The sequence below is a fragment of the Curcuma longa genome, chromosome 11, assembly GCF_044706935.1.
Source record: "Curcuma longa cultivar G26 ecotype Majalengka, Jawa Barat chromosome 11, ITB_CL_G26_1.1, whole genome shotgun sequence".
Taxonomy (NCBI): Eukaryota; Viridiplantae; Streptophyta; class Magnoliopsida; order Zingiberales; family Zingiberaceae; genus Curcuma; species Curcuma longa.
The window spans coordinates 28,125,803-28,147,945 of NC_133871.1; the positions used below are offsets into that span (position 1 = coordinate 28,125,803).

A 22,143-nucleotide genomic window follows, 5' to 3' on the forward strand; every position below is an offset into this window, starting at 1 on the left:
TTTTTATAGTTTTTCTCATTGACAAGACTTCATAAACTTCATTGCCCAGGGACCAAGCAATATCTCAAATAGTAGGAATTAAGGTCAGATTTGATGGTCATCCTCATTAAACAAGTTCAAATTGGATGCCATCATTGTGTGAACCTCATAAAGTCAACTGTTTTGCAATCCAAGCCAATGGACAATTCACAACATTTTTCTAGTCTTCTTAGGAAGCCATTAGATCTTGAGTATTCAAATTAGGAATCACAAATTTGTTTGCCCTGGTCAAGAAAAGGTTTGATGATTTTGACACTGCAGCTCCACAACGAAAGCTAAGTCGAAAACTACCAAAAATTATCCTGAGTTTATATTTCTTTAAGGACTTATTTGAAAATTCTCATCCATTCTAAGAAAGAAAAAGTTGATAGTTCAAGTATTTGGGTTGACTAAGGAATTGAGATTCTTCTTTAATTGCAAATTAACTCAGTCACATTTTGAACCTTGAATGATTTTAAATAAAGTATAGTTCTATGCCCGATTAGGAAGGGACTGAGTTAAGTCGAGGATGACAAAGTCAACTATCAGATGCCCTTGTTCGTGAGTAACTTTTTGAAAAATTGAATCCTTGACTAATCTTTCTGAAAAATCAAGATTATTTTTTTAAAGTTTTTTTTCTCCATTTTTAATTGGACCGACAAAGAATTCGTCAAGCGTAGATTTCCTATTAACAAAGTCAAACAGTGACAAATCACGAGGCAAGTCAAACATCCTCAATTTAATGAGCGTGCCTGTTTGTTTTGAAACAGTAAGCGTCGGGCATTGACCGGTGGGTTTAATCTTGAAGTCAACGAAGGCGTGATTCAGGCGAGACAATTGTGATAATTAATGAGGTTAAGATTTTATTAGGATTTGTCGACAGAAATGCAACAATATAAAAAATAAAATAAATTGTGAGATCAAAAGGGAATTGACAACTCATTGTATATTATTAACTAAGCAGTTAGAACTCTAATTTAGATTACTGACCTGCAACCTCTGGTCCACGTTGAAGACATCTCATTAATCAACTAATCCTTGTATCAAAAATGTCAAAAAAAGAAGCAAAAAAAAAAGAGAGACTAATTATCTGAATAATCATGCTCATAGTTTTGCATAGATTAAAGGTAATCATTGGATTAGCATTTAATCCCATGCAAAACACGTTTAACAGCCCAAAACGTGACGTCATACACCTGTACTCTTAAAAATCTATGTGCCACGTCATCCGACCAATTTCTAACTCAACCAAACCATAACAAAGGCGACAGCGTGTACCCATTTGTTTACCACGCCTACATCCATCAGATCCATTAATTCTAGTTCTGCGTTTCAATATCCAACGGCTATTTATGTTGCCACCTTCATCTGCATTTGTTTTTTACGCGGTTTGAGCTTCAATGGCGTTGTCCGACCAACGCACACCTTTTTCATCCATTGATTGTGTTCCACGTTTCCATTGTATTGGTTAAGAAAGACGTGTCGTGTTTTTGTTCGATAGTAGATTGATGTTTGTGTCGTAATCCTTTACTTTTACATATTGGCCCCTCGAGTGTAATTAATTAAAGTTTGATACTTTGGGTGGTCAGCTATTTAATGTCGAACGACTCCTGTCTTCCTCGTCGTCCGCTCCTCATCTTTCGTCCTCTCGTCCGACGCCGTGCCTTTGACCGCCTTCGTGCCGATTAAACCCTCGATCGATCGATCGATCGATCGGATTTGTGAACAAAAAGAAGAAGAAGAAGAGAAGAAAAGGGTAAGCAGCTTCATCGGGAGGCGGCGAAGGAGGAGTAGGTGGAGAAATGGGGCAATGCCACGGCACGAGAAGCTCCATCAAGGACGACGACGGGAAACGCCGACGCCGGAGGAACAAGACAATTCCGGGCAACGCGGACGCATCTGGTGTCACGCCTCCCCATGCAGGAGGAGGCAGTGCCCCCACCACCCCGGTCCACCCGTCCTCCACCTGGCCCAGCCCTTATCCCCCGGGCTCCGCCAGCCCTCTCCCAGAAGGCGGCGTATCTCGTTCTCCGGCAAGGTTCACCCCGAAACGGTTCTTCCGACGGCCCTTCCCACCGCCATCGCCAGCGAAGCACATCAAAGCGGCCCTGGCCAAACGGCAGGGCGCCACGAAAAACAAAAATGGGGTCGTGCCTAGTGAAGGTGGGGGGGATGCGGAGCAGCCTCTTGATAAGAGCTTCGGATATGGGAAGAACTTTGGGTCGAAGTATGAGCTCGGAAAGGAGGTGGGACGCGGCCATTTCGGGAATACGTGGTTAGCCACGGTCAAGAAGGGGAGATGAAAGGCCAATGTGTTGCTGTCAAGATCATCCCCAAAGCTAAGGTGCCGTGGCATTATCCAAATATACATGTCTACTTTTATAAGCGAAAAGTTTTTTTCCCTCATCATGTCGTTCGTTTTCCTTTTGATATACTTTAGCCTTTAGTCACACAGCTCTTCCTTTTGTCATTTGTTCTTGAATACATTGATGCTTAGGTTGGACATGAAGTTCTTTCTCGGGCTGCCTCCTCAACCTTGCTTTTAGGAATAATTTCAAATGAAGTATCTCTTGACATGTTTGTTGGATATTGTTGCAGCTGCAGTGGAGAACTGACTGGAAAAGAAGAATGAAATCATAAGCCAAAAACTCAACGGTACCAAGTTCAGTCGGGTTTGGCCAACTGGTCTCCCTCCACACTAGAACACTAAAACGAGAAGGAAACTATGGTGTAGCAAACTTAATAGAGCACCTAAACACCACATAAATAAACTAGAAATTCTTGATGTCTCTAAACCATAACCAAGTTCTCATCTTTAGAGGTTAGGAAGACTAATATGGGCACTTGGGGTATTTGATAGGTTGTTGGAATATCCTAACAACTTCGAATAACTTGTACATGCATGTCTTTAGTTGTAAGTGACATTTATTTCATTTAAATGCAGCATAAAGATAGAGAATGAAGGTAACAACTAACAAGCCTATAACAGGCAAATCATTCAAGGCTAGTTAATGTAGCAATTTAACTATATAGAGGGAGGGAGAGATGGAAAGTCGGAATCAATCAATTGACAGTCATCATATAGCTGCAGATCCCTATATATAAACAGGCATTAAGGGACAAGGATAATTGATGAAGTGAAAAAGAATGAGAAACCTCTAGGTGTATTAGACTGCAAGATTCTAATGCAAGAGAAATGAACTTGTCAATTTGTTAAACCCCCAGAAAATAGGATACAAATGGAATAGATACAAGGATAAAGGTTAGTTCTCTGCTGCAAAAACAGTAAACGGTGACATTACTTGAAATGTGCAATATCCATCATATGTGACAAAACTTGGTACACATTTGCTGAAAAAATATATGATTGTACATTATCAAAGAGTGTACTGGTATTTGTTGGTTGTATTTTATTTGTGAAATGGGTAGCTTTCAACAACATACAAAACCCTTAGCTAAAACTCATCAATCATTATTCAAAAAGAAAAAAATGCACTGCTTTATGACTATATATGAAACTAGTTTGTTCAAGGTTTGTCTGGAGAACATTGAAGCAGTTGCATATTTATTTGATTACTTCATGAAAGTCAATGCATTAGTATATTCATATGGTTTATGAGATTTTTCTTTTCGCAGATGACAACACCAATATCAATTGAAGATGTTCGTAGGGAGGTTAAAATTTTGAAAGCTTTGTCTGGACACAAAAATCTTGTTAAATTTTATGAAGCATGTGAGGATGCCCTTAATGTCTACATCATAATGGAGTATGTCTTATCTGTTTCCTCTTGACTTTACTTGAAACTTGTTCTCAATATACATGATACATTTGGATTTACACGCATTTATTTAACTTGTAATGTTTAACTACTTTCAGTTTTAGGTAATTAATTTGGAAGTGCAGGTTTGTTTAGAAATTCATTATGTTTTAATAAATGCTTGTAATTTAGCCTTTACATAATTGCTTCTTCTCACAGTTTTCATAATAGGCAACGTTTAAGTCTTTTAGTGTACTTGGTACGTGCAATTTACTATGCTGCTCTAATTTTCTTTCTCAGATTATGTGAAGGTGGAGAGTTATTAGAAAGAATCTTGTCCAGGTAAGTGAATTCTTTAATTTAATTCAATTTCTACTCATCAGGAATCTCCATTTTTGGCGTAGTGCTTATTGTTTTTCTTTTCATTCAATTTCCTCTATTTCAAAGAGGAGGGAAATACGCAGAGGTAGATGCAAAAGCGATTGTTTTGCAAATACTGGGCGTGGTAGCCTTTTGTCACTTTCAAGGTGTTGTTCATCGTGATCTAAAGCCAGAGGTCCACTATTTTTTGCTTGATGTTTATTATATAAGTTTGAAATGAGTTGCATTTAGTTTTTGTTCTTGTTTTAATTAAAACCCATGCATGTTACTGATGTCTTCTTCTCTATGTTGTAACAGAATTTTCTCTTCACAACTAACGATGAAAGTTCTCCGATGAAGTTAATTGACTTCGGTCTTTCTGATTTTATTAGACCAGGTAATAAATATCTATTGTTGATGTCATATATGGCGTATCAGTATATTTTTTATTCCTTTGAATTGAGATAGTTGCGAACATTGGGGGTAGTATTTGGATTTCCCACATGACTTCCAATATCTTCTCTAGCTGATTGATTATATGAGTTACCTTTTGCATGATTTTATGCTATTATTAAAGAGTGGAATATTTGGTCGCAGATGAAAGACTAAATGACATTGTTGGAAGTGCATACTATGTTGCTCCTGAAGTCCTACATAGATCATACAGCACTGAAGCAGATATGTGGAGCATTGGTGTCATAACTTACATTCTACTATGTGGTAGTAGACCTTTCTGGGCACGGACGGAATCAGGAATCTTTCGATCAGTATTGAGGGCTGATCCTAATTTTGACGATACACCATGGCCTGATGTATCTGCAGAAGCTAAGGATTTTGTGAAAAGGCTTTTGAATAAAGACTACAGGAAAAGAATGACAGCTGCTCAAGCGTTGAGTAAGTTGTTTAACTGTGTTCACTCAAAATTTGTGTTATAGATTGTAGAACACATGAGATTCATCAAATAACTAAATGGTATATTTATCTTCCATTCTCTAAATTATTTAAATCACTCTTTTACTGTTTATTTTGGTAACTTCTTTTCTCATGGTTTTCATCGGATACTAAATATGTTTTTTGTGGCAGCTCACCCTTGGTTGCGAAATGATCAAAGGCAAATTCCTTTGGATATGCTTATATATAGGTTAACAAAATCGTACCTCCACACTACTCCTCTAAAACGGGCTGCACTGAAGGTACCTACATACGTGTCATGTGGATTGGCTCAGTAGTGCATGAGTTATAATCAATTTGACATAGCTTAATTTCTGTTAAGTGATCGCCCAAAAGAAGGTAGTGTGCGATAAATGATGGAGTATTTTTCACAGTTATCGGGGATTCTGAACAGAATTTTAGAGTATATAAAGAATTTGCCTACTTTGTTATATAATATTACTTTTTCTTTCCACAGGCACTGTCGAAAGCTATAACCGAGGATGAACTCTTCTATCTGCAATTGCAGTATAAGTTACTACAGCCAAATAAAGATGGGCTGATTTCCCTAGAAAACTTTCAAATGGTATGTTGCCTATTTGACTTCATTCCAGCTCTTCAGTCAGTTATAATTTTGTTTCTTTTTTCCTTTCTTTTTGATAAGTGTCATACATATTTGAGATGCCTGTTCTTTCAAACTCCATGCAGGCACTCTCACAGAATGCAACCGAAGCAATGAAATTATCAAGAATTTCTGAGATTATAAATTCAGTGAGGCATCTTGTCTTCTTGCTAATTAGTAGTTACTAGTTAAGGGCTTTATTGTTTAGGCAAGACTATCTTCTGTTACTGTTATTGTGGTTAATCGAGAAGTTTGAGATATTTAAAACTCACACAGTTGGATGCGCTATCGCAAAGAAGGATGGACTTTGATGAGTTTTGTGCAGCTGCAATCAGCCCTTATCAGCTGGAGGCTTTGGAACAATGGGAACAAATATCAAACACAGCATTTCAACACTTTGAGCAGGAGGGTAATCAGGTTGTTTCAGTGGAAGAGCTAGCTCAGGTAGTAGCTATACACTATACTATACATAGCAACTTGTACAAGTTAATTTTGTTGCTAGTTAATTTTATCTAGAACATGATAAAAACTGCTGCCCTCTGCAGGAACTGAACCTCACTCATACTAATCATTCCTTTCTACGAGACTGGATCAGACAAGAAGATGGCAAGCTCAGCCTTTACGGGTACACCAAATACTTGCATGGCGTCACGGTTCGCAGCTCCAACACAAAACAATAATCAACTAGTTCTTCAAACAATTAATATATTGATGTAGTTATGTGGTCACTGTATGCATGCCGAATAGAATGGTCCTGTCTACCTTCGCCAGTTGATCCAGATCTTTGCTTCTATTCATTTTTATTTATTTATTCTAATGATAATTCTTTTGATCTTGGCTTTGGGGAGATGTGTTTGCAATGTGATATTGGAACCACCACATATTATAATGATGGTTGTTGAATTCTAAGTATACTATTTGAAATTGTTTGTGCCTGAGAAAATCATGCAGTGTGTGTAGTAAATCTATGAAAATTTAATTACTTTGTTGTGGCTGCTGAACACCTATCTATCCATTATAATTGTATTATCTCTAACTATTAACATAGTTAATTTATATATAACAAAATGATGTGCATAATATAATGATGAATAAAGTAATTATCTTAAAAATTGTGAGGAAAATTTTGAGAATCATATCTTGAAAATGGTGTGATAGGTATATAGGTTATGAAATTAGATGTAAAATAAGGCATAAAAGATTGATGAAAGTCACTTAAAAATATTAGTTGTACTTTCGAAATTCTGATCATAAAATATCACCCTCTCATTTTCCCCTCACTTAATTCGTTCGCTTAATATAAAAAAGAAAAAAAATAAATGATAAATAATATAATTATTTAAGGCCTATGTAGAATTTAATATTAAAATACAAATAAATGATATGCAAAATTTAAGCAAGTATTATAAATAAAAATAAGCATTAAAGATATATTTAGCATCACATATAAAATAAAAAATAAAATAATATTCAATTTTAATTTATGATTGAATATTTATTTTTAATTAATATTAGTTAATAATAATATTTCAAAAGAGCTGTCAAATATTAGACATAATAATTTTATGATTCTATTTAAATTTGTTAAATTATATATTTTTTAAAATGAATAAATTCGGTATGGAACATTTGAAAGTTTTCTGAGTAAAAATAAATATAATGAAATTTGTGGAGGAAAAAACATAAAAGTTGGGTGTCCTCTTTTTCTTCTCCATCCGCCGACGGAGAAAGTCCAAAATCGTGCCCTTCTCTTTGATCTTTATCCTCGTCTCCTCTCCGTCGATCGCTCGCGATTCCTATTCAACCTCCGTGCCTGTAATTGGATTCGATAAAGAGAAGAGGGGAAGTGGGAAACCGCGATGGCAATGCTCTACGTGCAAACGGTGCCGCCGGCGGATCTGAATAAGAACACGGAGTGGTTCATGTACCCCGGAGTCTGGACCACCTACATATTCATCCTCTTCTTCTACTGGCTCCTAGTACTCTCCGTCTTCGGCTGCTCGCCCGGCATGGCCTGGACCGTCGTCAACCTCTCCCACTTTGCGGTAGGCCGCCCGCCAAGTCCTGACCTTTTGTCTTCATTCCGATGCGTTTTTATTTATTTATTTTTTTCTTTCTTGCATAGTCATTGAAGATCTCGTTCGTAATATTCAGAAAGAGGGGTTTTGGATTCAGTTTCTTCTTTTTAGTTCAAAAAAGTTGGGATTTTGTCGAATCAATTCATCATTTTGAAGTGAATCTGAGAAAAGGAGAGCGAAGACAAACATCCTGGAGCTCCCTTGCTTTGAATTCTTTTTTGTTTCTATTTCCTCGTTGGTTTAATCTCGGAATCATAAAAAATTAGATTTCTCCTTTGGACAGTCATATGAGGTTCGATGATGATATAACTATATGCGCTAGACTATTATCAGCATCCTCTTTCTGAACAGCTACAGACGAATTATATATGCGGTGCTACTGATAGAACTTATAGAGCTAAAAGTTAGATATTTATTGGCTAAAAGTTACATTGAATGGTTAGTGTGAAAATCTGATAGTTAAAAGTTACATTGAACAATTCTACCATTCTGTTAATTTATTTGTCTGTGGCTATAGGACTGATTGATTAGGTTATGTTTAACATTGCTGATTCTGTTTTTTAGTTTAACTTTTTTTGGATTGATTCGAATGAGTACCTGAACCTTTAGTTGTACACGATTGTTTTGCATCCTGAATATTAGTTCCCTTCTGAACTTTTTCCAGGTTACATATTACTTCTTCCATTGGGAAAAGGGGACTCCATTCTCCGATGACCAGGGTATCTACAATAATTTGACATGGTGGGAACAAATAGATAATGGGAAGCAACTCACGCGTAACAGGAAATTTCTGATTGTTGTACCTGTTGTCCTGTGAGTACTATGCTTTTGAACCTCTCTTTTATACTCTTGATATTTCCTTAAAATTCTAATTATTCGTTATTCGTGATCTTAGAATCATATAGAACTGGCATAGTAATTCGGATAGTTTAGTAGATCCCTACGTTTGTAAATTACAAAAGGTGAGAATTGGAATTTCAAAGAAGCTCATGTTTGAACGCACAATCTAAATTGGCTTGAATTTGTGATTGATGCATTCTTGAACTGAAAACTCTTCTGTGTGCAATTATAATATTTTTATAAAATGGGAATTCTGCTAAGATATTTACTTGACTATTGTGTTTGGAAAATAAAAGTTTTGGAAACAATAATTGTAGAAAGAAAGTTCTGGATTTGGAGATTTAGTCCAACTTGGTTTTGTGTTTGATTGAAAAATTCTGGAAAAGGATATTATAACATCATACAGGTAAACAGCAAAAACATTGATACACATGAATCCAAACAAATTCCAATTTTCTTTTTCACATTTAAAATATAAGATTTCAAATTATATTTCTTAGGAGTTATTATTCAATCATGAAATCAGAAATCGTTTCCAATGGTTGATTCCAAACAAGCCATGGACTCTTGAGAAATGAAAATTTGATTCCCACTTCTTATCTCCATGGAAGGAAGGATTAATGTTTCAATTCGTGCTCAGTGAAACTATTAGAATTTGTTATCTTACACAATGAAATTTAGTTTTCTGAAAGTGTGGATACAGTACGCATAAGGAGGTGAGCATGCTGTTTATGCCTTTAGATGTGCAGATATGACATTCAAAATATAAAAATTCAAATTATATTTGTTAGGAATTATTAGAAATCGTTTCCAATGGTTGATTCCAAACAAGTCATGGCCTCTCTTGAGACAAGAAAATTTGAATCCCACTTCTCATCTCCATGGAAGTAAGGAAATTTGTGATAAGTGGAACTATTAGAATTTGTATTCTCACACAATGAGATTTAGTTTTCAGAAAGTGTGGATACAATACCCATAAGGAAGTGGGCATGCTGATTATGCCTTTAGATGTACAAACGATGGCTTATTCTTGTTAATGTTGGTTAATTATACTAATTACTAAATGATGTTTTATGGAAAATGAATGCACACTCCTTTCCTTCTGAATAACATTGTGTTAGCCAACAGGAAAAGGTTTGATTATTTTCTAAAATTGCTTAATATTCCACAAAAGAGAATTGATTTCACCAACTACTTTAGAAGAAAAAAATTGCAATTTTCTTTAAAGGAATATTTTCACCTGTTTTCTCCTTAACATGGATATTCTCATATTATTCTGAAGGAGTCCTGAAACATGCCAATCCCAATCAAGTCAACGTCTTTACCCCCCCCCCCCCCCCCTCCCCCAAACTCTTTTTCCCATTCCATTTAAGATACAAAACAAAGCCCTACTTAATTTCATGAAGCCATTCGTGGTGGTTGGTCATTCCCCTACAAATTGCCATCTGTAGATTTATTCATGTGCTATTAGTGTTTTACAGTTAACTTGCATCTCACTGATTCTGTTTGCAAATATCTCAATACTTGATCACCCTAAGAGTATATGGACATTATCTCTGCTGATTCTTTCGTAGCACTTCAAATTTTCTAAACAGGATTTTTTTCCAAAAAAATATTTTGTTATTTGAATATGTACCTAAACTCTGAACCTTACTAATTATATTTCCTGTATATCACTACCCCAGGACTTTCCGATAATCGAGGCACTTATGTTTTTATGTGGTTATGGAATTCTTTTTAACAATATTGCTACACTGATTTCTGTATGTTCTTAGTAACTGAATAATTTTTCTTGACTTTCTGGATTTTTTTTAGAGATTTCTGAGTTCCATGATCCATATTCTGCACTGCACGCCAACAAGGTTGGGTGTGGATGGTCAGTATGTTATACTGTTGTTCACAACAAAACAATATGGTGTTTTTCTTTATTTTTCCATGATCTGATGAAAGAAGACCTTTACCTTCACCTATCTACTTTTTCCTCTAATATCTAGCTGTATACATATGGGATTTCAAGTGATATGCTTTATCTAATACCTTCAAGCCATCACATTTTCTTTATCATAGGAACGCATAGGAATTGAACTCATTGGCTTTCGGCACATGAGCATCATTTTATTGATAGCAAGTGCTTTGTCTTGGCAGTTTGTGGAAGATATCCTATTTGAATCATTAGAGTCGAGCATTCTTCTAGTTAACCATAGGGTAAATGCAACTAGCACATGTTGTGTTTATGATCATGATGAGAATTGAAGACCAAAAATTGATTCTAAGGTTTCATTCTCTCCCAAAAAAATTTTAGGTTTAAGTCTTTTTGTTTAATTTACATAGCGATCATTACCTGCTATGTTATTAGGCAGTACAAGTTTAAACTGGCTTCTAAAATCTGTATACCTACTGCTGGTCCTTTTCCTTGCCGGAGAAGTTCATCTTTGTTCATGCTTTTCATACTAATTTCTACTTCAATCCCCCAATCTGTCATCTTGTCACCATGTCAAGTCTGGCTACTTAGTCATAAACATCTCAAAGACGCTCTAATTCTTGTGTTTTGACATGTGAAAGTATTTAACTACTGTTTCATGCATTTTGACTATAATTCTTAACAGGTACTTGATTGCCTCTCATACGACTGACTACCATCATCCAATGCTTTTCTTGAACACGCTCGCAGTGGCAGTTTTGGTGATTGCCAAGTTCCCCAACATGCACAAGGTCCGAATCTTCGGAATCAATGGATGAAAGATTTATCGCGCAGAAGGTATATTGGTCTATCATTATCATTCGCAATAGTTCATATAAGTCTTTTGGGTAATCCTTTAACTCTGCGGCGATACATAGAGCCTTAAAAAGGATGAGCTTGTGTTCATGTATAGAACATCTGAAGATTGTAGCCGTGGATGTTTTGCTGCTTTCTATTGTCTGTATTTTATTTTATCTTATAAACTTAATTTCATTGATTTTTGATATAAATAACAGCAAAATTATTTACTCATCTGTGTTATGTAAGCTTTTTTCCGGGCCCTCTTTCTGTATCATTTAGAACAAGTTAAATCTGTATGATGGTAGCATGTTAGTTCTTGTTTAAAATATTAATTTTGACTGCATTATTGTGCTCATTTAGAACAATGAAAAATACTAATTCACAATTAAAAAAAAAATGTCGCCGTGAGTTTTTTATTTTAAAAAATATTCCATCCTTTCAGATCATTATTCGAACATGCTTAAAGCATCCTCTCATGTGTAACTTCCACATCGAAACCTGTAATATTATGTGGATTAGCTTCATTAAGTTTTGTTCATGATCTTGCTTGGTTTAGGCTTCACATTAAATAGCTAAACATTTTATATTTGTCACATCATTATCCTATTAAAATAATTTAACATTGTTAATGATTAATTATATTAAGATTCGGAAATGAAATGAGACTTATATGAGTTTATTTCAATTATCATTTTTAATGATTGAAATGATAAGAATTTTTGAAATCTAGAGAATATTTTAACTATATCAAGATTCTGAAAGGCATTTTGAAAACATAATAAGGTAGATATTCGTCGCCTCTGAATCCGGAAAAAATAAAAAAACGATGGGCAACTGAAGCAGTGGCATAAATATTAAAATAAAAAAAGGGTAAAAAAAGAATTTTATTTAGAAAAAAAACATTAAAGCACTCCAGTTAATAATCAAAAATTTAAATTATAAAAAAAACAGAAGGAAATTTTTACAGTTTTAAAGTAAAGAAAATTATTATTATTATTATTATTATTATTTAGTCATTGCATGATAACCCACCTAACTCAGGGTTGGATTAGGTGAGTCAACTATAAATGCACGTTTCCTCACAATAACCGCCGCCTGCGATCGCTAGCTTCGCTCCGCCAATCCCTTCACCAACCGCACTCGCCCGCTGACATACCTACCATAGGAGAGGATGCCACAGCAGCCTCATCCTCATGAGGGATCAGCTTATGTACCGCCGGACTAACGCACCGCTTCCGATGAGGTAGGTGACGCGAAGGATGGAAGTTGGTGAGAGAGGACATGAAGTGAACAACGACTTAGTATACGAATTACATCAATCAGAGTTCCGAACGAACGAGTTAACGTCATTGGTCACGACTTAGGGAACGACAAACGCCACGGCCCGCTTGGGTTTATTTCTACCGTGTTCGTCTTCTCTTCGCCGAAATCTTTTTACAGAAAGAGAGAGAGAGAGAGAGAGAGAGAGATGGCGCAGGCGGCTATGGCGAAGGGATTGGCGGTGAACCCTGCGCTGTTGTCGTATCATTTGGGTGGATCTCGTAAGCCGTCGCCCGTTCCTTCTTCTCTCCGTGTCGGAACGATAGCCAAGCACGGCCATTTAGGTAACTTGATGGCGAGGCATAGCCGTAGTAAATGGAGTCAACTTCGAGTTTCGGGCTCTGTCGCGGTGGCAGCTGAGAAACCGTCAGCGGCGTCGGAGATCGTGCTTCAGCCGATTAAGGAGATCTCCGGAACGGTTAAACTCCCCGGATCGAAGTCCTTGTCGAATCGGATTCTCCTTCTTGCGGCCCTCTCCGAGGTGAGTTGATTGGTTCAAAGATTGAATCTTCCGTTCTGTTTTGGGTTATTGGCGTGCGCTGCTTCGCAGAGTTATAAGGAGAAGATAACATTTTGCTCATCCTCTTGTTCAAATTTCTTCAGTTGAGTGTTTTTTTTCCGCAATGGATTCGTTACATTACTGAATTTGGGAGATGGATAAAATGTGGAAATCGAGTTGAATACGATTTAATTTAATGATCATTTGGTGAATGTGAAACTTTAATCGGTCCGTTGACTCAATTTTGCATCGCTCCGCTCTAATCTGCCGTGTTTTCTGATCCATTGTCAATTTTGATCAGGGAACCACTGTGGTGGACAACTTGCTGGACAGTGATGACGTTCGTTATATGCTTGCTGCTCTTAAAACCCTTGGCCTCTCTGTGGAGGATGATGCTGAAACTAAGAGATCAATTGTTATTGGATGCGCCGGGCGATTCCCGGTGGGTAAAGCTTCCAGCAATGAAGTTAAACTGTTTCTGGGGAATGCTGGTACTGCAATGCGGCCGCTGACAGCAGCTGTTACTGCTGCTGGTGGAAATGCAAGGTTGTTAATGCTTTTGCTCATGTAAAAGATCTTTATTTCGCTTTGTGGTAATATGCCTCTTTTTGTGTTTAGTTATGTTCTTGACGGGGTTCCTAGAATGAGGGAAAGACCCATAGGTGACTTGGTTGATGGCTTGAAGCAGCTTGGTGCAGATGCTGATTGTTTCTTTGGCACCAATTGTCCTCCTGTTCGTGTGAACGCAAAGGGAGGTCTTCCGGGAGGCAAGGTTTGTCTTTCTTTTTCACAAACCTTTATCTGCTTCTACTTTGCCAGTGCATCAACGACTGACTGAGTAGAATAATTGGTTCTTTCTTTCTGATAGACCATGTAGAATTTTGCCGTGAGCCAACTGAAAGATACTAATTTATGTGTCATTCAATCGAGTAACTATATTTCTTATAATCATGTATGTGATGCATTTATGAAATAATGCTATTATTTGATATATAAGAACCAGAATAGTGTGAGATATCTAACCTAATTACAAGTTCATTCACAGAAGTAGCTCTAGTATTCTTATTTTCCCTCGCTAAAAGATTTTTTGGCTATGTAGATTTGTCTATCCTAATTATTACATTTCTCTAAATGACAAGAGTTTGTGATTGCCTATGGGAAAAGTGGAGAGAAGCTTAAGAGTATAGTATACGGCATATCTTCTTTTCCATGTCAATGATTTAATGAAACAATTCGTCTATATACATAAAACAAAAGTTTCTAGCTTATGAGTTGGTCTTAATTAAACACTCTATGAAGGTATAAATGGTTTTTTTGTCTCAGTACTTTGTTACGGATTTCTATGTTGTTTACATGGAATTATTCCTGATGAAGCTTGGGATATACTGACAGTAATTTTTCTTCAAAATTGTGTAGTACAGCTTTGATTATGCTCAATTGTATTCCTAAGGTTGATCATTTAACATCAACCACTGGTTCTGTGATTATTTTGAAATTATGCCAATAATCTTAACACCATTGTAGCATGTCCGAAACTTGCACGACATTGTCAGAAGACAGATATGCATTTGCAGGCAACTTCTGTGATCCAACTAAATCATAATCTCTCCTGTTTTGAACCTTAGTTTGTATGTTGCATACAGCAACAAGTCATGAGTCTCAACTAGATAACACTTTTGTTCTGTGATTTATGTCGTACACCATATGATGTCTAGCATGAGATATCAAGGAAAGAATTGATATGCTTACCTTCCAGTCATTTGTTAGACTCTTCAGCTTCATACATGGTCCAATATATTATGTGAAAGCTTCAAAGGCTAAGGAACTATGGATATCTTTTTATGCTTTTTAATCATGAAAAGATGTTGTGAAAAATGCATGAGCAAGTGGGTCAGTTTTTAATCTTGTGATGGGGGATTTGAATCACGACTCTGTTTTCAAACTTTATTTGTACACAAGGTAAAAAAAGAAAAACATAAATCAAAAATAGATTTAAAGTGAATTATTTTTTATTTTTTAAGGCTCAGATTTGAGCTCTATAGCACTTGAAATTGAGTATTCTGTCTAAATCAGACAAAAGCAATTTAGAGGAAAACTAGGGAAGATTTTCTCAACCTTTTCTCCCCTCCAGTCTTTTCCACCAACAGAAACTGAAGAAGAGTGTAACTTGGAAAATTTTTCTATTACTTTATTTCCTTCTTGTTTTCTTTCCCTAGTTGGAAACATGCCCACGGTTGTTATTGCTTAATGGGTAAGATTTTTTTGACATTGATTCTCCCCTAAACCTTCTATTAGCCTCTTTATAATCCAGTCTTTAGGTAAAAAAGGGTTTGGATCCATTAGCATATAGGACCAGTTTACTTTCAAGTCAATCTTATTTCTTATCATAAATTTGAATTTGATATTTTTTTTTATTAACAAAGTTGTAAATAGCATGAATTAAGCAAACAAAGATAGATGGTAACAACTTCCTTAGTGCCACATCATTTTGGTAATTATTCCATTACTTGACTATATTATTATGACATTCACATATACTTCAGTGCATAGCATAGAGTTCAATGGAGTACTAAAGTTCATGTATTTGACCCCAAATAGTTGGATTTTAGGATTTGACATGATGGCGAAGTCAAGAAATTTATGTACTTAACCCCAAATTTGCTGCGTATGACAATAAATCAAGTTAGAAACCTGACTTAGTAGCTGCAGTGCATAAGTCATGTTGTGCAATTTTTGTTGTAATTAAACGTTGAGTGCATCATTTATTAGTGGGGTATCCATGAAAAACAACCATATTCTAAACCGGTATCTGGACAATTAATTTGGGCGGATATATATATTTTTTGTTCTTCCACAATGAACTTAAAGACTTTGTTGTATGTTTCCGAATATAAATGAGCTTATGTTTCATATTCTTCTCTCTTTTTCTGATACTAATCTCCTTTATCTTGTTCTTTATTCTTTCACCATTCTCATTAGGTGAAACTCTCTGGATCAATTAGCAGCCAGTACTTGTCCGCTTTGCTCATGGCAGCTCCCTTAGCTCAAGGAGATGTCGAGATTGAGATCATTGATAAGCTCATTTCGATTCCATACGTTGATATGACTTTGAAATTGATGGAACGCTTTGGAGTGAAGGTGGAGCATTCTGATAACTGGGAGAGATTCTTCATCAAGGGTGCTCAGAAGTACAAGTAAGTTCTAAAGTTCAGTATCAATTGTAACATCACTAAACTAATTGATGAAATGCTGCCATCATTTGGATGTTCCCTATGGCAGGTCTCCTGGAAATGCATATGTTGAAGGTGATGCATCGAGTGCTAGTTATTTCTTAGCAGGTGCTGCAGTCACCGGTGGTACCGTCACTGTAGAAGGTTGCGGAACAACCAGCCTACAGGTAATTTACAGTGTTTTCTATCCTCCTTTTTTTTCACTCAGTTTTCTCATTTTCCCATTTTCCCTTATTTCTAGGGCGATGTTAAATTTGCCGAAGTTCTTGAGAAAATGGGAGCAAAGGTTTCATGGACGGAGAATAGTGTGACTGTTACTGGTCCGCCACGGGATCCTTCTAAGAAGAAGCATTTGCGTGGTATCGATGTCAATATGAACAAGATGCCTGATGTAGCCATGACCCTTGCTGTTGTTGCACTATTTGCTGATGGTCCTACAGCCATAAGAGATGGTATGTGTCACATTTTGCTAGACTTTTGCAATGGTGGCTTTTTCATGGAACTGAATGTTTCCTTCTAAATGGATCAGTGGCTTCATGGAGGGTAAAGGAGACCGAAAGGATGATAGCCATTTGCACAGAACTTCGAAAGGTATAGGCAATATTTTGTTCTTCTTTTTACTCAGATACCCTGCTTCTCCCTAATCACTCAATTGCTTGTATCAGCTGGGAGCAACAGTGGAAGAAGGCCCTGATTATTGCATCATTACTCCCCCGGAAAAGCTGAACGTAACTGCGATTGATACATATGATGATCACAGGATGGCGATGGCATTCTCCATAGCTGCCTGCGGCGATGTTCCTGTAACTATCAATGACCCAGGTTGCACTCGGAAGACCTTCCCCGACTATTTCGATGTCTTGCAAAGGTTTTCAAAGCACTGACTGGAGCCTCCAAAAGGTGAATAGAGCAATTGCTTCTTTCCATTCTGCCAAAGAATCCTTATCAGGGCCACCAATGGCTGGCCCTATATATTTTGTAGAGAAATGTGTTAGTAGTATTTTATGCCATCATGATTTGAGGTGTTGCTTCAACAATAATTGACAGAGATGATGCTTTTATGAAGAATCGAGTAGCATTTATATGATGATGAACACATTCATTTCCGGTATTATTTCTTTGCCTTTCAACGTGCAAAAATTTTCGACTCCTTTAATAAATGAATAGACAGTTTTTATTAAAAAGGAAAAAATGAAGATGTATCAAATTGGGTCAGGCAACAAGGAAAACTGCACCTCAATCTACTACCATCGATAGCGTCCGGCGGCCGCCAACACAACCTTTGGTTTCTCCCCTCTCGCTGGCACCAGCTAATGGCGAACCTTCACAAGTGTTTGAGTTGAGAACAGAATGATCGAATAAAGAAATCATCTTCAACTCCCACTTGCTCAGTGGATGAGGCAGGCAGCAAATTGAGCAGCACGCAGGAGTCCGAGAGCCATGTGAAGGCATCTCCACCACTGTGGATTCCTGATCACTCTCGAGAAAGATTGCTGACAAGATATGGTGCCTGGAAAGTCATCGGAATTAACTATTAGAACAACACAAGGGAAAGGTAATAAATTAATCAAAAGTATTTAGAGTTAGGAGGCGAACAGCTCGACTGAGACTGGAAGCGACGTGCCGGCGTGAGGCGCGGCGTCTTGACCGCTGTCTTTTTCGTCGGACGGTCAAACGCAGAGGCCGCATTCCATGCGTTGGGGACAACAGAGGAACAAACAACGTGGTGGCAAATGGAAGAGGAAAAGAAGAAGAGCTTGTCCCTTCTGCTGTTATGCACGCTATAGTCGGTGATCAACAAAATCATAAAGGTCAACTCGATTCCCTTTCAAGCGTGCTGTCTGTTTTCAACTTGATTAGGTCCATTCTGTCTGTTCTCAAGATTAATTCAAAGGCGCGATAAGGCGGGCGACCTACTTCCTTGATGTGATCTCCAATGAGCTTGCGTTGACAGCAATATTTAGGAGGGCAGGTTTATACGTCCAAGGACCAGGTGAAATGTTCTTCCCTAGATGTAGACAACGTAGTTCTTCCAAAAGTTCTAACAATTTTGTAAAAAAGTTCAGGACACATAAAATCGACTAAATCAAGCTCCTGAATACAAATGTCAATTACTTATGTACAGAGAGTATCTAAAACAACTCCAGGAAACAGCAATCACAATCCACCACCTCGAGCTCTGCTTTGCCCACTATGTGCAAACCAATGCGTAATGGACTTTATATACAAAGTAGCGCGCACAAGGAGAAAAATCTGGATGGTAATGGAGGTTCGGAGCTATGAAAAGGACTTGATCAGTCCCAAATTATACAAATTCCTCCAGAATAGATTTCCCAAGTAGAACAGCCCGACGCCGACGCCACCCAACCCCGGCGCCACCTCGTGGCGCCGGAACTGGGGCCGTTTCTCCTCCACTATTAGACAATCGGGGCTTATCCTTTGCCGGACTGCGTCGATGACCCCGGGGTCCGCTGGTTGTCCGGCGGCGTCCGTCACGTAAATCACGGTCGAGGTCATATCTCCCTTGGTCGATACGTCTGCTCTTGTGACCAGCAAACCGTTCTCTCGAAGTGTTCGAGTTACCTCCGAGAGGAGTCCCGGGCGATCCTCCATGTACAATTCTAGCCTTTGCCCCTGTTCAGTAACCTCGAGAGTTTATTAATGAACAAAGAAGGAAACAAATTAAAGTTTTCCTTCCTTTTCTTTTTTTTTCTTTTTGATTACCTTTATTGATCTCCTCTCGATGGCTGCTTGTAAGCATTGAATCATTCTTTGCCTCTCTGCTTCGGAACTGATTGGGCTGCCGTCTTTATGCCTTATGTAGAACTCCTAGATTGATTCCACGAATATATTTAGCAGAGGTAACAAGAAAGATCGAAACTTTTTTGAGTAATCGATGATGACTAAGGATGAGACCTGATGAGCAATATGGCCGTCAGTGTCGATGGTGCCGTGGAACACGACGTATTCCATGTCTGTGAGCGTACACACCACGTCGAAGAGGAGCTTCGGGCGATCGAGGCATTGCACGGTGACTACGGAGTAACCCCTTTCGATCCAGTTTTGAATAGAGACGGCGGGGAACGAGGAAGACAATGTTGTTAATGGTGGAGATGTGCGTTCGTAGTCGCGGTCGGCGAACATTATTTGGTGAAGGCGGCGGTCGGGATGGGAGATCGCCGCGGAAGAGACGGCAGCTCTAGCGCCGCAGACGCCGTGGTCGCCCTTCAGGACGTGGAGGAGGCGGGACTCGATGTGGAGGATCCGGGGGGAGTCATAGTCGATGGACGCGCCGGAGAGCTCGTCGTGGATGGAGATAAGGCACGCGATGCGGCCGTTGTGGGTCCACACCTTCGCGTCGACTACGCCACAACCGAGGTCTGCGAGGACTGCGAATACCTCCGAGAGCAAGCCCGGGCGGTCGGCGCCGGCGAGTTCGAGGGCAGTGTAGTCCTCGGCGCCAATGGGTTGCTCGAAATCGTTCTTCTCCGTGTCCAAAGACTGCATTTTTAATAGCACGGTTAAGAAATGCCGACGCAAACGCAAATTTTGGCCGGAAAGAGTGGCAGAATTGGACCTGTTCGAGGTAAGAGATGACACTCTCGTCGGTGAGCTTGCTGCCGAACTGGTCGGTGACGTGGAAGACGTCCATGAACCAGCGGCAGTCAGAGGAGATGTAGGCCTTCTTGATGGAGAGATTGAGATCGGTGAGGACCTGCACAGCTTCAAGGAGGATGCCATGCTTCCTGGCGCTGTCGACCTATGAGTCGATCTCCGGCATGAGACCAAGAAGTGAGCTAGGGAAGATGAATCCAAAGAAGAAAAAAACGATCTTTTTCGCCTACCTTCACGAGGGTCGCGGTGGAACAAACGCCATTGTCGATCACAACCCTGCAACAGAGAACAAGAAAGCAGAGACGTCAATATTGTGCAGGACAACGAACACATTTTTGCAGAAGCAAGCAGAGATCTTCAATGACCTGGGGTTATCCATCCGAATGACGAGCTTCTCGTACTCATTCAAATACGTCGGCCAGGTCATCTCTGTTTCTTCCTCTCCGGGAGACCTCTTCTCGGTTCAAGGAAGGGCCGGGGAACCCAAGCTCCTGTGCTCCGTCCTTCCTCGACCACAAGCTGACTATTTTCTTCTCCCTTTGCGTTTTAAGTCGCCCCCGAGTTCCTTTCGGCAACTCACAAGGCGGCTTCGAAAGCCCCGCGGCGATGGCAACAACGACAACGGCGATGCGGACGGCAACAATAGATCCGCCCTCTCTTGCTTTCTGTCACCGCTCAAACAATGCGATATTTTTGTCGCGGCCTTGGGAAAACTGCCCTTCGGCTCTGAGCCTCTGCTTCGGAACAAGATAACACACAGCGGTGGAGACACGGCGAGCCGCGGCGGTGCGGCACATTTAAAGCGCGGATGCGGGCGGCGGGGGAGTACGCTGTCACGCGCCGTGGGGCCCTCCGCGACGGGCGCCAGCTATTGGAAGGGGCAGGTCACGTTTCCGCCCGCCGCCCGTGTTCAGTCAAGTCAAAGCTACCTGACCGAAGCGTGCTGTGGCGGTGGGGCTCCGCAGGTACACTACGCCGAGATCTTTGCTTTTCTTTTCTTTTCTTTTCTTTTCTTTTGGTCGAAGACTGCCATGGTCGGGGTCAGATCGGATCTGGTCGTAGGTTGGCGCTCGCGTGTCGATGCCGGAAGGCAAATGTACGGCCGGCGACGTGATTCAACGACGACTCGGGCTCGATCCTTGTGGGGCTTCTGCTCCACTACTATTTGCAGTGGACGAGTTATTTACAGTCAGAATATGGCATTATCCAAGATAAAATAGTGATCTTGTATCCTGCTTTTAACGATTTTATTACAAATTGCGCTTGCAATCTTATCTCTAGATCCTTAAAAGTGATCTTTGTCATTTGCATCAATCATTGGATGATCTGCATGCGGAAGAACAACAGGCAAGATAGTCTCTTGTAGATTTTCGCAAATCTAAATAGTAAAAGAGATTTAGGCTCTGTTTCCTAGCCAAGGAAGGGCATTATTATGAAAAAGAAAGAAAAATATTCGTACGGAAGAAGAAGAAGAATTGTGTTAATAGATTTCCCTCCTCTTCGACTTCGACAGCTTTGTCAAACTATCTTAGTAGAAAATTGAATAATAAAAAGTTTAAACAAAAAATATTTTCTGAGGACCACAAAAGGACATCAGAAAGGGATGGCCTCTGTAGCTATCGGCATAAATCTCTTGAATCAATCCACTGAGAGATTTGTCCACCAATCATGCCGCAAAACCTCAAACGGATCCCAATCTAAAACATGAAAGTTGGCGGGAAGAGTGGAGGACCATTTCCCTCCAAACCAAATGGAGCTGTCTCCCACACAAAAGACGAAAGAGGTGAGCAATCCAATAACTTTTGTAAGCATGCAAGAGCTTCTCTCTTGAATGTTTTCAGACTCAGATCCACGAACCAGATCTTTCTTACTCAAATCCTCATGTCTTTCCCTGTTTCAAATTTAGCTTGGTGCTGTAACATTAAAGCATGCCGAGGATGGTGTAGTTGCTGTCACCTCGTAAACAAAAGCTGCTACAGACTTGCCCTCGTCAATTTTTCAGACACAATAACACTAACAAATATCTGAAAAATGTAAGAGTACACTGCCTGCACATAAACAGTACAAGTTGAACTCATTGACTTCCAGAGTTAGATGGTGCAGCAAATTAAG

The 22,143-nt window shown here is 39.0% G+C and overlaps 3 protein-coding genes and 1 pseudogene across 3 annotated transcripts; 3 read left to right on the plus strand and 1 right to left on the minus strand.

Annotated features, from left to right (window-relative positions):
• Positions 1-1,661: 1,661 nt before the first annotated feature.
• On the plus strand, positions 1,662-6,554 carry LOC141836844 (CDPK-related kinase 3-like; annotated as a pseudogene).
• Positions 6,555-7,389: 835 nt separating this feature from the next.
• Positions 7,390-11,596, plus strand: LOC141839902 (uncharacterized). The gene is made up of 3 exons (XM_074727755.1): positions 7,390-7,733; positions 8,431-8,579; positions 11,213-11,596. The coding sequence occupies exons 1-3, from the start codon at positions 7,548-7,550 to the stop codon at positions 11,343-11,345; spliced, it is 468 nt and encodes a 155-aa protein (XP_074583856.1). The 5' UTR covers positions 7,390-7,547; the 3' UTR covers positions 11,346-11,596.
• Positions 11,597-12,823: 1,227 nt separating this feature from the next.
• LOC141840217 (3-phosphoshikimate 1-carboxyvinyltransferase 2-like) lies at positions 12,824-17,523 on the plus strand. Its single transcript, XM_074728136.1, has 8 exons — positions 12,824-13,168; positions 13,488-13,732; positions 13,805-13,958; positions 16,166-16,380; positions 16,466-16,583; positions 16,658-16,868; positions 16,946-17,007; positions 17,082-17,523. The coding sequence occupies exons 1-8, from the start codon at positions 12,836-12,838 to the stop codon at positions 17,298-17,300; spliced, it is 1,557 nt and encodes a 518-aa protein (XP_074584237.1). The 5' UTR covers positions 12,824-12,835; the 3' UTR covers positions 17,301-17,523.
• A 941-nt stretch (positions 17,524-18,464) lies between these two features.
• LOC141838957 (ACT domain-containing protein ACR8-like) lies at positions 18,465-20,779 on the minus strand. Its single transcript, XM_074726591.1, has 6 exons — positions 20,397-20,779; positions 20,262-20,307; positions 19,994-20,176; positions 19,333-19,917; positions 19,141-19,245; positions 18,465-19,050 (listed from the first exon to the last, which is right to left on the minus strand). Exons 1-6 carry the CDS (start codon positions 20,456-20,458, stop codon positions 18,694-18,696), a joined length of 1,338 nt encoding a protein of 445 aa, XP_074582692.1. The 5' UTR covers positions 20,459-20,779; the 3' UTR covers positions 18,465-18,693.
• Between the last annotated feature and the right edge of the window lie 1,364 nt (positions 20,780-22,143).

Coding starts and splice junctions, on each gene's coding strand:
- LOC141839902 (XM_074727755.1), top strand. CDS start 7,548: ATGGCAATGCTCTACGTGCAAACGGTGCCGCCGGCGGATCTGAATAAG. Junction 7,734..8,430: donor TCAACCTCTCCCACTTTGCG/GTAGGCCGCCCG, acceptor AACTTTTTCCAG/GTTACATATTACTTCTTCCA. Junction 8,580..11,212: donor ATTGTTGTACCTGTTGTCCT/GTGAGTACTATG, acceptor AATTCTTAACAG/GTACTTGATTGCCTCTCATA.
- LOC141840217 (XM_074728136.1), top strand. CDS start 12,836: ATGGCGCAGGCGGCTATGGCGAAGGGATTGGCGGTGAACCCTGCGCTG. Junction 13,959..16,165: donor GAGGTCTTCCGGGAGGCAAG/GTTTGTCTTTCT, acceptor CATTCTCATTAG/GTGAAACTCTCTGGATCAAT. Junction 16,869..16,945: donor TCCTACAGCCATAAGAGATG/GTATGTGTCACA, acceptor TAAATGGATCAG/TGGCTTCATGGAGGGTAAAG.
- LOC141838957 (XM_074726591.1), bottom strand. CDS start 20,458: ATGACCTGGCCGACGTATTTGAATGAGTACGAGAAGCTCGTCATTCGG. Junction 20,308..20,396: donor ATTCGGATGGATAACCCCAG/GTCATTGAAGAT, acceptor TCTCTGTTGCAG/GGTTGTGATCGACAATGGCG. Junction 20,177..20,261: donor CCACCGCGACCCTCGTGAAG/GTAGGCGAAAAA, acceptor ATCGACTCATAG/GTCGACAGCGCCAGGAAGCA.